General features: G+C 34.7%; 1 protein-coding gene across 2 annotated transcripts in view; it reads right to left on the reverse strand.

Annotated features, from left to right (window-relative positions):
• Positions 1-15,205, reverse strand: part of LOC137644905 (zwei Ig domain protein zig-8-like) — a 300,708-nt gene that overhangs the window by 137,760 nt on the left and 147,743 nt on the right. For both annotated transcript variants that reach the window (XM_068377790.1, XM_068377785.1), the window contains exon 2: positions 4,875-4,993. In XM_068377790.1, the coding sequence (XP_068233891.1) occupies positions 4,875-4,958 (84 nt within the window). In that variant the 5' untranslated portion in view covers positions 4,959-4,993. The remainder of the gene's footprint in view (positions 1-4,874; positions 4,994-15,205) is intronic.

Genomic DNA, 15,205 nt, shown 5'->3' on the forward strand with positions numbered 1-15,205 from the left:
AGGCAGAGAGAATTCGACATTAAGAGGTATTTAAGGCTTATATGAATATGTACATACATATTTACTTATTATAGAAAAGAATAGAAACAGATAAGAATAATATTGAATTAATAATTGTCAAAGAAAATGTGCAATGCTTATGGTTCCGTTTTCAGTTTGCTTTATGGCATTAACTGGCTGCTTGACAACAGGAATTTTGAAGAATTTCTTGAGGACTTCGATCCTAAGCCTGGGAAAATGCACGTATTTTATGCGAAGATAGAGATTACTTAGGGTAAGGTTACAACCTTTCATAGAGACAAATACAGCTATACTGTATTTAAGACTAATGCATCATATACAGTATAACAAACGCGATAAAGAATAAAATAAAAAACAGTTATTTCAAACCAAAATGAAAGGAAACGAAGATAAGGCAGTTTCAGTGACATATTACCTATCTTTCAATAGGACAATAGATTTCCTATTCCTACGACCTCCATAATTAAATACATTCTCGGAGGTAAATTTCAGTAGACTTCAGTTTGGTCTTGTTGCGATCAAGAGAAACAGAAAACGAAGATTAACTTTAACGTTTATTCTTGTTTTTACTTGGATATAATTGATTAAAAAACACAATTTTTACTAATGGATACCAGTTATTATGATTAGGGGCCACTGATAAAGAGTAACATATTCGGAGGTGTGTATGCGCACACACACATATATATATGCATATATATATGTATCTATGTATATATGTATGTAGGTATATATATATATATATATATATATATATATATATATATATATATATATCACACACACGTATATGTATATATCTATCTATATATATATATATATATATATATATAAATACATATATACATACACGCATATATATATATATATATATATATATATATATATATATGTATGTATATATATAGGTATGTATGTATATATGTATGTATGTCTGTATATATATATATATATATATATATATATATATATATATATATTGACACACACACACACACACACACATATATATATATATATATATATATATATATATGTGTGTGTGTGTGTGTGTGTGTGTATGCCCGTATTACCCTCTATTTATGCGATAGCCTATCTTTAATAGCTTTTTAAAAAATTATCATGGAAAAGTGTTGCACAGCCGTGACCACAATGACATTGTTACACAAAGAAACCTACCAAAACAGTAAGAAAACACAGCAAGCAAGCAAAAGAGAAAAAAAAAACCAATGAAAACAAGTGAAAAATAATGAATTTTCCCAGAGACATCAAATGGAGGGTTGGAGAGGCTGGGGGTAAATGATGGAAGCCTAAAAAGCGAACTATCGGATACCGATTACAAACGGAAGGCCGACATGAGTATCAGTTTTGATATTGATTTGGTCAACTGACGATTCGGTATCGGGGAAAATAGGGGTTCGGATCCGGTCGGAAATATGATCGCATATGATATTCTAATGATGTAAATCAGGGCATGTTGACGCTAGAAGTGGGTCCCCCCAGTTACCCTCTAGGTTAATTGGATGGCCGGAATACGTTTTAGTTTATCCCTGAAGGAAAATAACTTTTTATTCATTTCTATAAGCTGGTACTTATTTATTTTACTTATGTACTTGTCAGAGCCACACATGCTAGGTTGGTTTGCTGTGAGCGATTAAACAAAAATCTCCCACCACCACCGATCAGCACTGGTCAGCGTGGTGATGAAAACTGGCCAAACCCCAGATATGAATTGACATGTCTGAGGCTTTTGTACAGCAGTTAAGTAGATACAGCTGCATTTGTTGTTGTTGTTGTTATTTTATGCATGTATCGTTTGTAAGCAAGCAAAACTTGTTAACTGTCATTAATGTAAAATATATGAAAGGAAACATGTAACCGAAGACTATGAAGTATGCTTTTATCTGACTTATGAATCTATGAGAATCTTTACGGGAGTTAGCTACGCAGAGACCAAATTGCCCCCCAAAAAATCATAAATAAAAATCATAATGTTCCTCGCAGAAAAATAGGCCTACAGGGGTTCTGGAGATAATAAATTGAAAGAAATCGGATATTACTCGAATGTGAAGACTATAAATTTCAAAGCTTTGTCATGATAATGGCAAATAGATCTAGTTTTATATAGTTTCTCCGTATTGGTTTACGAATATTGATACCAATGGAAATATATAAGCAACTTAAGATTACCAGAGCGTTATACGATGGTACCAGAAGTATGAAGAATAATCTGCATAATTAAACATCCTCATCATCTACTGCGCCTACTGACGCAAAGGGCCTCGCTTACGCTTCGCTAGTCGTGTCTACCTTAACCTTTTAAATCAATACTTCTCCATTCATCATCTACTTCATGCCTCATAGTCCTCAGTCATGTAGGCCTGGGTCTTCCAACACTTCTAGTGCCTAGTTGAGCCCAGTTGAAAATTTTGGTGAACTAATATCTCTTGGGGAGTGCGAAAAGCATGCCCAAACCACCTCCATCTACCCCTCACCATGAGCTCATCCACATATGGCCCTCGAGTAATCTCTTTTATAGTTAATTTATAGTCCTGTCCTGCCATTTAACTCCCAATATTCTTCTGAGTGTTTTGTTCTCAAATCTACTAAATCTGTTGGATATTGTTTCATTGTCATACCACGACTCATGTCCATACACTAACACCGATCTCACTAAACTGAGAAATAGCCTGATTTTCTATATGTAATTTCAGGTGATTTGATATCTAAATGTTACTTAACCTAGCCATTGTCTGATTTGCTTTTTTCAATCTTTCATTAAACTCAATTTATAAAGATCCTGTATTAGAGATTATAGTTCATAAATGTTTAAATGATTCCACTTCATTAATTCTTTCTCCTTTCAATATTATTTCATCTTCCATTGCAGATTCCGTTCTCATCATCTTTGTCTGTCTTCTGTTTATCTTGAGTCCAACCTCATCTAATATTTTATCCATTCTGGTAATCAAGCTTTGCAAGTCCTGTGGTATTCTGCTAATAAGGACAGCGTCATCAGCATACTCTAGGTCAGCTAATTTTCTGTTACCAATCCAGTCCAATACTTCTCCACGATCCGCTACTGTTCTATGCATTATAAAATCCATGAGGATGAACAACATAGGTGACAACACATTCCATTGGAGTACTCCACTGTTCAATGGAAATTCCTTTGATAGGATTCCACTAACATTAACTTTGCACTTGCTATGCTCATGAACACAATCAAATTTACATATTTAAGAGGAACTCTATAATAACATAGGACTCCAAAAAATTGGCCGGTGCACACTATGGAAGACTTTTTCTTAGTCCACAAATGCCATCAAAAGTGGATTTCTATATTCTATACATTGCTGTACTACATGTCTTAAAATGAAAATGTGATCAGTACAATTTCTACCTTTTGTAAATCCTACTTGGTCACCTCTTAGCTTTTCATCAACCTTTCTCCACAGTCTCTTGTGAATGGGCATACTATATATTTCCATGACATCTGAAGTGTGAAGCCTCTGTAATTATTTTCATCAACACTCCTAGCTCCCACTCATCAGGCTTTGCCTCTTCAAGCCACATTCTACAAAATAATCTTGTAAGTATTCCGGGAGTCAATTTCTTTTCGGCCAATATCATCTTAGCAATTATTCCATCGTATCCAGGGGGGTTTCCATCTCTTTAGTTTTTTAATGATAGCTTCAACTCCAAACACACTGAATTCATTCATGGGCACATCAAGGTATTCATCAGCTTCAGGTATATCATTCAAATTATTCCCCTTATATCTTCTATTCATGATCTCACTAAAGTGTCCCATCCAACGTTGCCTTTCTTCATCTTCTGTTGTGATAACAGTTACGTGTCTCTTTTTGATGGCTATATGCTTTTTCTAGCCCTCACCATGATCTCGTCCACATATGGCAGCACTTCAGTAATCTCTCTTATAGTTTCATTTCTAATCCTGTCCAGCCAGTTAACTCCCAATATTCTTCTGAGGTCTTTGTTCTCAAATCTACGAAATCTGTTGGATATTGTTTCATTGTCATACCACGACTTATGTCCATACAGTAACACCGATCGCACTAAACGGATTTATGGTCTGATTTTTATGGGTAATTTCAGTCTACTTGATTTCCAAAATTAACTTAACCTGGCCATTGTCTTATTTGATATTTTCAATCTCTCATTAAATTTCAATTCTAAAGACCCTGTATAAGAGATCATACTTCCTAAACATTTAAATGATTCCACCTCGTTAATCCTTTCTCCTTCCAATGATATTTCATCTTCTTCCTTTGCATCTTCCGTCCTCATCATATCTGTCTTTCTTCTATTTCTCTTGAGCCCAACCTCATGTGATATATATATATATATATATATATATATATATATATATATATATATATATATATACATATATATATATAAATATATATATATATATATATATATATACATATATATGTATATATATATATATATATATATATATATATATATATATATATATATATATAGAGAGAGAGAGAGAGAGAGAGAGAGTCAGTCATTGCCAGACATATAACTACACGGTCTCTCCCCGTCCCTCGGGTAAAAGGAAAAGGAGTCCTCATATCCCGGTGAGCGGAGAAGCTGTGTGTTTGCACGTTTGTGCATATCTATCTTAACATTTAGCCGTCATTTTTAAACGGTTGCATACACTGGTATTTAGAGAACGCACAATCGGTTCAATTTTGGAAATAGACCCACTTTTGATATTAAATAAAATAAGGAATTGATTTAAGAGTGTAAGGTGCTCAGGAAAACCTGTCAAATTATTAACAATAATTGATAATTTAAGGGAAATGCTGACTCACCGACTTGTCTCCTAGGTTGACCACACGACACGGCAAGAAGGCCTGCTCTCCCTCGACCACTGTCAAGTTGACGGGCGAATCCATGATCACGGGTCCACCGAACCAGGAGGAGGTCCAATCTAGAGAGGGGTTGATGGAAGAAAGACATATTTAAAAATGCAAGTTGTGTAGAGATACAACAGTTGTTGATTTGAATATTTTTGCTGATTAAAACACACCTTCTTCTTTGTCTGCATCTTTTCCCCCTTTTATGTGAGGTCGATGTTTCTGACCAGCTTTCTCCATCTACCTCTGTCAATGGAGACAGAGGAAAGCTGATTAAAACACATGATTATATATATTTGTTCTGTGTGACCACTGAACTGAATGTCTGCATCATTTTGAATGGTAAATGTATGTAATTTTACTTTTCGTTGTTAATAAGGATGTATATATATATACATATAACGACTTTAATTCAATAACATGATTAATAAATAAAACAACAGCTGCAATAATTATGAGAGGGTCTACTACCAAAACAATAATAATGATAATAATAATAACAATAATAATAATAATAATAATAACAACAATAATAATAATAATAATAATAATAATAATAATAATAAAGATTTTAATTAAACAAATATCATGATGCGTACACAACCATTTGAAACCACTCAAATATACCATTGCCACTGTAATTATGGATGTTTTGATGTGAAAAAAGACTAATGGGTCCAAATGAAAAAGATAAATACAGATAAAAAAAACAACTTCAACAAAGAAGAATTAAAGAGAACAAAGACACGTCAGAAAAATTAAGGCTAAAAATCATTACTCTAAAGAAAGAAAGAAAAAAAAAAAACATTTCAGATATCTCGGTTCCCGAAAATAAACATCAATAAATTTGTCAAAAAGACTGTTTCAGCTCTCTTGTACCGATCAGTTTGTCACTGGTACAGATCAGTTTGTCACTTGTACAAATCAATGTGTCTCTTGTACAGATCAGTTTATCACTTGTGCAGATCAGATTGTTACTTGTACAAATCAGTTTGTCACTAGTATAGATTCGTTTGTCACTGGTACAGGTCAATTTGTCAGTGGTACAGGTCAGTTTGTCACTTATACAGATCAGTTTGTCTCTGGTACAGGTCAGTTTGTCACCGGTACAAGTCAGTTTGTCACTTGTACAGATCAGTTTGTCTCTGGTACAGGTCAGTTTGTCACTGGTACAAGTCAGTTTGTCACCTGGGCAGATCAATTTGTTACTTGATCGGATCAGTTTATCACCTGCACAGATCAGTTTGTCACTTGTGCAAATCAGTTTGTTACTTGTGCAGATTAGTTGGTCACTTGTACAAATCAGTTTGTCACTTGTACAGATCAGTTTGTCGCTGTCACTTGTACAGATCAGTTTTCACACTTGTACAGACCAGTCAGTCAATTGTACAGATCAGTTTGTCAATTATTCAAATCAGTTTCTCAATAGTACAGATCAGTTTGTCAATAGTACAGATCAGTTTGTCAATTGTACAGATCAGTTTGCACTTGTACAGATCAGTTTGTCACTTGTACAAATCAGTTTTCACACTTTTACAGATCAGTTTAGCACTCGTACAGATCAGTTCGTCAATTGTACAAATCAGTATATCACTTGTACAGATCAGTTAGTCAATTGTGCATATCAGTTTGTCAATTGTACAGATCAGTGTGTCAATTGTACAAATCAGTTTGTCACTTGTACAGATCTGTTTGTCAATTGTACAAATTAGTTTGTCACTTGTATAGATCAGTTTGGCAATTGTACCAATCAGTTTGTCATTTGTCCAGATCAGTTTGTCAATTGTACACTTCAGTTTGTCAATTGTACAGTTCAGTTTGTCACTTGTGCAGATCAGGTTTTTACTTATAAAAATCAGTTTGTTAATTGTACAATTCAGTTTGTCAATTGTACAGATATGTTTGTCATTTGTTCAAATCGGTTTATCATTTGTACAGATCAGTTTGTCAATTGCACAATTCAGTTTGGCATTTGTACAGATCAGTTTGTCACTTGTGAAAATCCGTTTGTCACGTGTGCAGATCAGGTTTCACACGTATATAGATTAGGTTGTCCCTTTTACAGATCATTTTCTCACTTGTACAAATCAGTTTGTCGCTGTCACTTGTACAGATCCGTTTATTAATGTCACTTGTACAGATATGTTTGTCACTTATACAAATTAGTTTATTACTGTCCCTTGTACAGATCAGTTTATCACTGACACTTGTACAGATCAGTTTGTTACTTGTACAAATCTGTTTGTCACTGTCACTTGTACAGATCAATTTTTCACTGTCACTTATACAGATCAGTTTATCACTAGCACTTGTACAGATCAATTTATCACTGTCACTTATACAGATCAGTTTATCACTGTCACTTGAACAGATCAGTTTGTCACTGTCACTTATACAGATCAGTTTATTACTTTCACTTGTATAGAACAGTTTGTCACTTGTACAAATCAGTTTGTCACTGTCATTTGTACAGATCAGTTTGTCACTATCACTTGTACAGATCAGTGTGTCACTTGTACAGATCAGTTTATCACTGTCACTTGTACAGATCAGTTTATCACTGTCAACTGTACAGATCAGCTTGCCCCTTGTACAAATCAGTTTTATCACTGTCACTTGTACAGATCAGTTTATCACAGTCACTTGTACAGATCAGTTTATCACAGTCCGTTTTACAGATCAGTTTATCACAGTTAGTTGTACAGTGACAGATCAGTTTGTCATTTGTACAGATTAGTTTATCACTGTCACTTGTACAGATCAGTTTGTCACTGTCACTTGTACAGATCAGTTTGTCACGGTCACTTGTACAGATCAGTTTATCACAGTCAGTTGTACATATCAGTTTGTCACTTGTACAGATCAGTTTATAACTGTCACTTGTACAGATCAGTTTGTCACTTGTACAGATCAGTTTATCACTGTCACTTGTACAGATCAGTTTGTCACGGTCACTTGTACAGATCAGTTTGAAACGGTCACTTGTACAGATCAGTTTGTCACTGTCACTTGTACAGATCAGTTTGTCACTTGTACAGATCAGTTTATCACTGTCACTTGTACAGATCAGTTTGTCACGGTCACTTGTACAGATCAGTTTGCCACTGTCACTTGTTCAGATCAGTTTGTCACTGTCACTTGTACAGATCAGTTTGTCACTTGTGCAAGGAGAGTATGTATACTAGCACTCTGTGAAAAAAGTGGCAAGCCAGTTTTAACTTTAAAAGCACCGGCACTGAGGCGAAGGAAGGGTCTGGTAATGAGCCATGATAGTTCGCAAAGTTAGAGAGAGAGAGAGAGAGAGAGAGAGAGAGAGAGAGAGAGAGAGAGAGAGAGAGAGAGAGAGAGAGATGACGTTCCCACTGAGGTAAGGCTTAGGGAACAATTGTACAAGCTAGAAATTATCCCAATATTGTTCAACATTGTTCAGCCCATCTTTACCATAGGAGGGATAAAAGGCTCTATAGCCTCGATCTCTTTTATAAAGTATATAAGAAAATAAGCTCAGGCAGAAGGGAAGGAGAATGATCATAATAAATAAATAAATAAATAAATGAATAAGTAAATAAATAGATGAAAACTGTCAAAAAGGCAATAGACCGCTATTTCAATGAAAGGAAGTTATTGGACTCGGAAATAACAAAAGATGAAAGAGAATCGCTATTTCCAAGATTATTTTCAAAGGCATTGGATTGAGAGAGAGAGAGAGAGAGAGAGAGAGAGAGAGAGAGAGAGAGAGAGAGAGAGAGAGAGAGAGAGAGAGAGAGAGAATTTAACAACTAAGTGCCGCCTAATGAAGCTTCATGTGAAATTTCAGTGACAAGATATCCAAGTGTTTTGGGAGTTCTTCTCCCAACGGTTGAGCTAAAGAAGATTGCTCCACAGAGAGAAATAATTATTTGCTAAAGTAAAACATTTCTCTGCTAATGCATTTTGCATAAGGAAGGCTGATGTTAAAAAAAAGAAAAAAAAAAGAAAAAAAAAACATTTTTCATTTTCTTAACGTTAGTTGCCTAAGATATAATAATCATTTGGTATATACATATTATTCCATAATCTTTTCCAAGATAGCCCATTTCACTTTCAAATAACAGTGTTATACCAGTTTACGATACGAATTCCTTTCCGTTATTACGTGATTTTTAAAATTTTCAACTTTTGTAAAAAGAAATCATATGAAAGCGTTACTTTTGATTTTACTATTTTTTATCGGAGAGCTAATATAACTCTCTCCAGATATCCATAACATGTGATTCTGAGCTCCGGATTTCCAAAGAGAATACTATATTATTATTATTATTATTATTATTATTATTATTATTGCTAAGCTACAACCTTAGTTGGAAAAAAAGGATGCTATAAGCCCAGGAGCCACAACGGGGAAAATAGCCCAGTGAGGAAAAGAGAAAAGGAAGAAAGAAATATTTTAGAAACAGTAACATTAAAATAAATATTTTCTATATCAACTTTATAAAGCTTTAACAAAAAAGAGGAAGAAAAGTTAGATAGAATAATGTGCACGAGTGTATCCTCAAGCAAGAGAATTATAATCCAAGACAGAGGAAGACCAAGGTACAGAGGCTATAGCACTACCCAAGACTAAAGAACAATGGTTTGAATTTGGAGTGTCCTTTTCCTAGAGGAGCTGCTTACCATACCTAAAGAGTTTCTTCTACCCCTACCAAGAGGAAAGTAGCCACTAAACAATTACAGTGCAGTAATTAACCCTTTGGATGAAACAGAATTGTTTGGTCATCTCCGTGTTGTCAGGTGTATGAGGACAGAGGGGAATCTGTAAAGATTAGGCCAGACAATTCGGTGAATGTGTAGGAAAAGGGTAAGTGAATCGTAACCAGAGAGAAGGATCCCATGTAGTACTGCCTGGCCAGTCAAAGGACCCCCTAACTCTCTAGCGGTAATATCTCAACAGGTGGCTGGTGCCATGGCCAACGTACTACCTACTACCTATAGCAAAAATTCAAGTAATTTTGATTAACGACCAAATATGTGACTTTTTGAGGCACTTGTCAATTTATTCTTGATAATTTCTGTTTATAATTGACTTTGATTTAGCTATCTATTTTTAAACAATCTTGAACCTGTCCATTGTCGAAAGTCCACATCATGCAACACATTTCCTCGGCTCAACTGGACCCAGTAGCTTTATTCTGTAGTGTTCCTCATCACTTCAGTATTATATTGTTATATGGGGAAATTAAGAGAGTTGAAATATAGTTTTCGAATGTTGGTGTGTTTGCCATTGGCATGAGAATCCTTAGCGCATACTACGAACCAACATAAAGATTAGACGTATTCATCTGATACAAAAACTTCCAAGATTTTATTATATGGTCCTGGGTCTGGGCACCAAAAATATATATTATATCATATATTACAGCTGGTAAGTTACACAACCTCCCGAGTTCCAAACACACCTGTTTGTTTTTACATAAATCTGTTACACTTGATTAATACCTGAGCTTGGAGAAAATTATATAACTCCCAGACAGCATTATATATAAAAACACTGAATATCCAAAGGTCCCTTATGTACACTCAAAACAAAATTGGGTAATTGCTATTAAGGGGTATTCAAAATAACCTCTTACTTCGACTCTTAAACAGGGATATGAAAGAGTTCTGTAAGAAACACCTTGTGATTGAAATAATGCACAATTTACAAAAATAAATATATTCTATAAAAATTTACAACGCTTTGAAAAAATTTACAATAAAAATAAATCACTTGAAATATAAACTCTGAACAAAACTTAGACTAAGACAAGAAAATATTACACTCTGAAAATTATATGATCACTTGAATCGAAATATTAAATATGATCAAAACCTTAGACTACGACAAGAGAATATTACACACTGAAAATTGTATAATCACTTGTTTCACTGGAAATTAAATTCTACACAAATATTTAATCTTGAAAATCAATTACAATAATTAACACTTTACCACTCTAATGATTAAACTGTTATTGAAATTATAAAAAATTAACTGATAAACTTACAAGTTTTTAGCTCACACAAAGTTTTAACCAGATAGTAATACAAATCCACTCTAGGTTTTCGCATAAACCTCACAGGGCCAGTTACAAAAATTTATACAATACTAGCACGCATAAAAACACAATAAAAATTGGAAATCACTTCCGAGGTTTCACTAACGTTTGAACACATTACACACGATATATGTTGGACAAAGACTTGTTCACTTTGGAGAGGACACACTCGAGGCACTTGAGAGAGAGAAGTGGTTGGCTCTTCAATGAGACAGGCTGTTTCTCTTCTGCTGCTATGCATCCTAAGGGGTGCATGTATATGCACTTAAAAATTCTAGATCCTTCTTGGTCAGGGGGTCTAGAAGCTTGGGGGCTGTGCCCAGCGACGCTAAAGTTGCCAACTATCTCTATCAATGGGAGATCTAACCTCCCTTGCAAAGCAACCCTCTCCTAGCTGGTTCTGCCCATCTTCGTTCTCGGAACAATAAAAAAAAGATAAATCTAACTCTGGGGTTTTAAAAAACCTTCTAAACACGTGGCAAATATAAGAATTGCATAATTTCTAACAAACATGACGCAATACCTCGTACAAAATTTTCACAAGCTCTTATTTATACTTCATATAAGTCATACAGCACTCTTAAACCGGTTACGTAAGACTTCATAACAAAATATGTGAAATAAAAAGTAAATTCTTAAAAATAACGTAAATTTACTTATACTGACTTGAATGAAAAATACAATGAAATAAACGACGAAAGTCTTAAGTAATTTACATACAATTACTTATACCTACATGAGAGAGGTTCACCTTACGTGCTTGCTATACACCTCTTAAATACACAAATGAAATACATGAATAAAATATTTACTCTACACAAGACCAGCTTCGTAAGAATATCAACTAACAACGTCAACATTGCACCAAAGACGACAAGCAAGTATATAATGGAAGGCAAGTAATCTAATATGACCCACGTCAGTTTCGCAAAGATAAGATTTGGAGAAATCTTCTGCAAGTCAAGAATAATAATATCCAATGTTACGAATAAATAGTGGAACCGAAGGTTTTTGGATTTTAATTGCCTTTGAGAGAGAGAGAGAGAGAGAGAGAGAGAGAGAGAGAGAGAGAGAGAGAGAGAGAGAGATTAAAATTAATTTGAAATGTTTAATTAGCTCAGTGAATCAGAGGAGAGTAAAAACAAACAAACAAACCGTAGATCTCAGATTATCCCCTGTATCAACATACTGCTATCACTTGATAGTCAGATCTCGAAATACTTTTTTAAATCTCGAAGTACGTTTTCTCTCGACTCACTTGGATTTCTAGGTAATTGACGCAAGTGATTAATGAGGGAACTTATTAAACAGCTCATTCCCCTCGGTAAAAATGATGACAAATGAATCTCTCCCAGCACAGACGCAACAAAAAATTGATCAGTATAAACTCAAGGATGTCAAGCCAAGAAGAGGAATTACTGGCAATCACGGGTGATCTCTCTCATTGTATGAAAAATCAATCGACAAAATACATAATAAATGAAAAAGTATTGAATGGTATGATGATGAAAGTGTGAGCTGGAAGCATTATATCGGCCGATTGCAGATTATTATCATTATCATTATTATTATTATCATTATTATTATTATCATAATTATTATCAGCTGAGATACAAACTTTGTTGGAAAAGCAAGATGCTATGAACCCAAGGGCTCCAACAGGGAAAAATAGCCTAGTGAGGAAAGGAAATAAAGAAATAAATAAACTACAAAAGAAATAATGAATAATCAATATAAAACATTTTAGGAACATTATCAACATTAAAAAAAGATCTTTCATATATAAAATATAAAAAGAGACTTATGTCAACTTGTTCAACATAAAACATTGGCTGCAAGTTTGAACTTTTGAAGTTCCAGCGTTTTAACTGTCTGATTAGGAAGATCATTCCACAACCTGGTCGCAGTTGGAATAAAACTTCTAGAATACCGTGTAGTATGGAACCTCATGATGGCGTAGGCATGACTTGGAATTAATTGCATATGTAGAGAAAGAAAACGGGACAATTAACGACAGAAAGTAAGAAGTACAAGTGGATATGCAGCCGTAAGCGAATAGCTGGAGACTTTCAGGGAAAATATTCCTTTAGAATAACGGTGAAGAATAAAAAGAAGAGAAAAATTATACAGGGGAAAGAGAGCGGATGAATCTTGCATTTTTAAACTGGCGCTCAACGTCGGATTCTTGAGCGGAGAAATTTCGTGGTTTGGGATATGCCGGTACTGTTAGAGCATTTCTCGAGCCTGAGCGCCTAAACTCTATTTACTGAAACTCTCTCTCTCTCTCTCTCTCTCTTATATATATATATATATATATATATATATATATATATATATATATATATATATATATATATATATATATATATAGTCGAGGTAATAAAAGAGAAACTGGAGGAGTGGAGAAGAGAAATGGAAAATAGAGGATTGAAGATCAGCAGGAAAAACACAGAGTATTTTAGATTGAAAAATGGGGAGAATTGGGAAGTTAGTTTACAAGGAGAGAGATTGAAAAGAGTTGAAAATATCAAGTATTTAGGATCAACAGCTGCAGAGGATGGTGATCTAGGGGCAGAAATCAACCACAGAATACAAGCACGATGGAAGATTTGGAAAAAAAAAATATGTGGAGTACTATGTGACAGGAAAATGGGGGTTAAGTTGAAATGTAAAGTGCACAGCACAGTTGTGAGACCGGCAATGATTTATGGATCGGAGACGTGGGCAATAAAGAAGACAGTAGAGAAGAAGCTGGATGTGGCAGAGATGAGAATGTTCAGATGGATGTGTGGGGGTGACAAGAAGAGATAAGATACGGAATGAGGTAATTAGCGGGTACCGCAGGAGTTAGAGAACTATCAGATAAGATCCAAGAAAGTAGACTGAGATGATATGGTCATGTCATGAGAAGAAATGAACTGTATATTGGTAGGAGAGAGATGGAAATGGAGGTATAGGGAAGGAGAAGGAAAGGGAGACCAAAGCGAAGGTGGATGGACTGTATCAAGGATGACCTTCGATCAAAGGGATTAACCGGTGATGATGTGTGGGACAGAGGTAGATGGAGAACGATGGCCAGGGACATCGACCCCACATAAGAGTGGGAAAAGATGCAGACATAAAAGAAGATACACACACACAAACACACACAGACATATATATATATATATATATATATATATATATATATATATATATATATTTATATATATATATATATATATATATATATTTCATTTCCTAAATATCAAGATAGATAACAAATTATTTCAATTTCTTTTTGAATACGAAACTCCTTCATTATCTAGCTTTAGTACGATAAAACCATGCTAGCGGGCTAGTATATCATTCTAAAGAAAAACTGATCTCATAATATTAAAATACGATAAGATTTGAAACTTATTTATACCAATTATAAAATATTTTCTTTTAGATATAAAATGGCAGAACAAGATTAGCAATGAAACTATAAGAGTGATTACACAAGTGCCATATATGGATGAGATCATGATGAGTAGTAGATGGAGATGGTTTGGGCATGCTCTTCGCATTCCCCATGAGAGACTGGTTCACAAAACGTTGAAGGCACTAGAAGAGTTGGAATACCAAGGCCTACATGACTGAGGACTATGAGGCGTAAAGTAGATGATGAATGGTGAAGTATTGATTAAAAAGCTCAAGATGGAGACTACTGATGAGGTCTAACCGAGGCCCTTTGGGTCAATGGGCGTAGGAGATGATGATGATAAAAATAATGGTTGGAGAGTAGTTATATAAGTGTCTGTGATAACTACTAAAACTGATCGTGCTTTCAATTGAGTTATACCGCACGTGTTTCACACCCTCGTACAGTGTAATGGTAATTTTTTTTTTTTGTGTATCTCGCTCTCCCACTCACTGTTATCAGAAACTGTTTAAGCAGCCTTTACGTGAATAAGTATGTTTGAATTTTTGTGACAGTCTTGCCCGGAACCTCCTGCATATAAACTCATTATCTGTTGAAATAAAGTCAGTTGCATTCACCTCAGCTCTCAGTTATAACCTAACGGCCCACACGCACATAGTTTTGACGAAGAGCAAAAAGAAACACAAGATTATCTCCTTAGTTTTCCAAGGAAGGATGGTTCCTTTAACACCCATAATTCTGAACTTGGAACGTTTCATGTTGGTGAGTCAAAAGCTGTTTACGAGAAATACATCTAATATTCGTTA

This window comes from Palaemon carinicauda, chromosome 1, assembly GCF_036898095.1.
Source record: "Palaemon carinicauda isolate YSFRI2023 chromosome 1, ASM3689809v2, whole genome shotgun sequence".
Taxonomy (NCBI): Eukaryota; Metazoa; Arthropoda; class Malacostraca; order Decapoda; family Palaemonidae; genus Palaemon; species Palaemon carinicauda.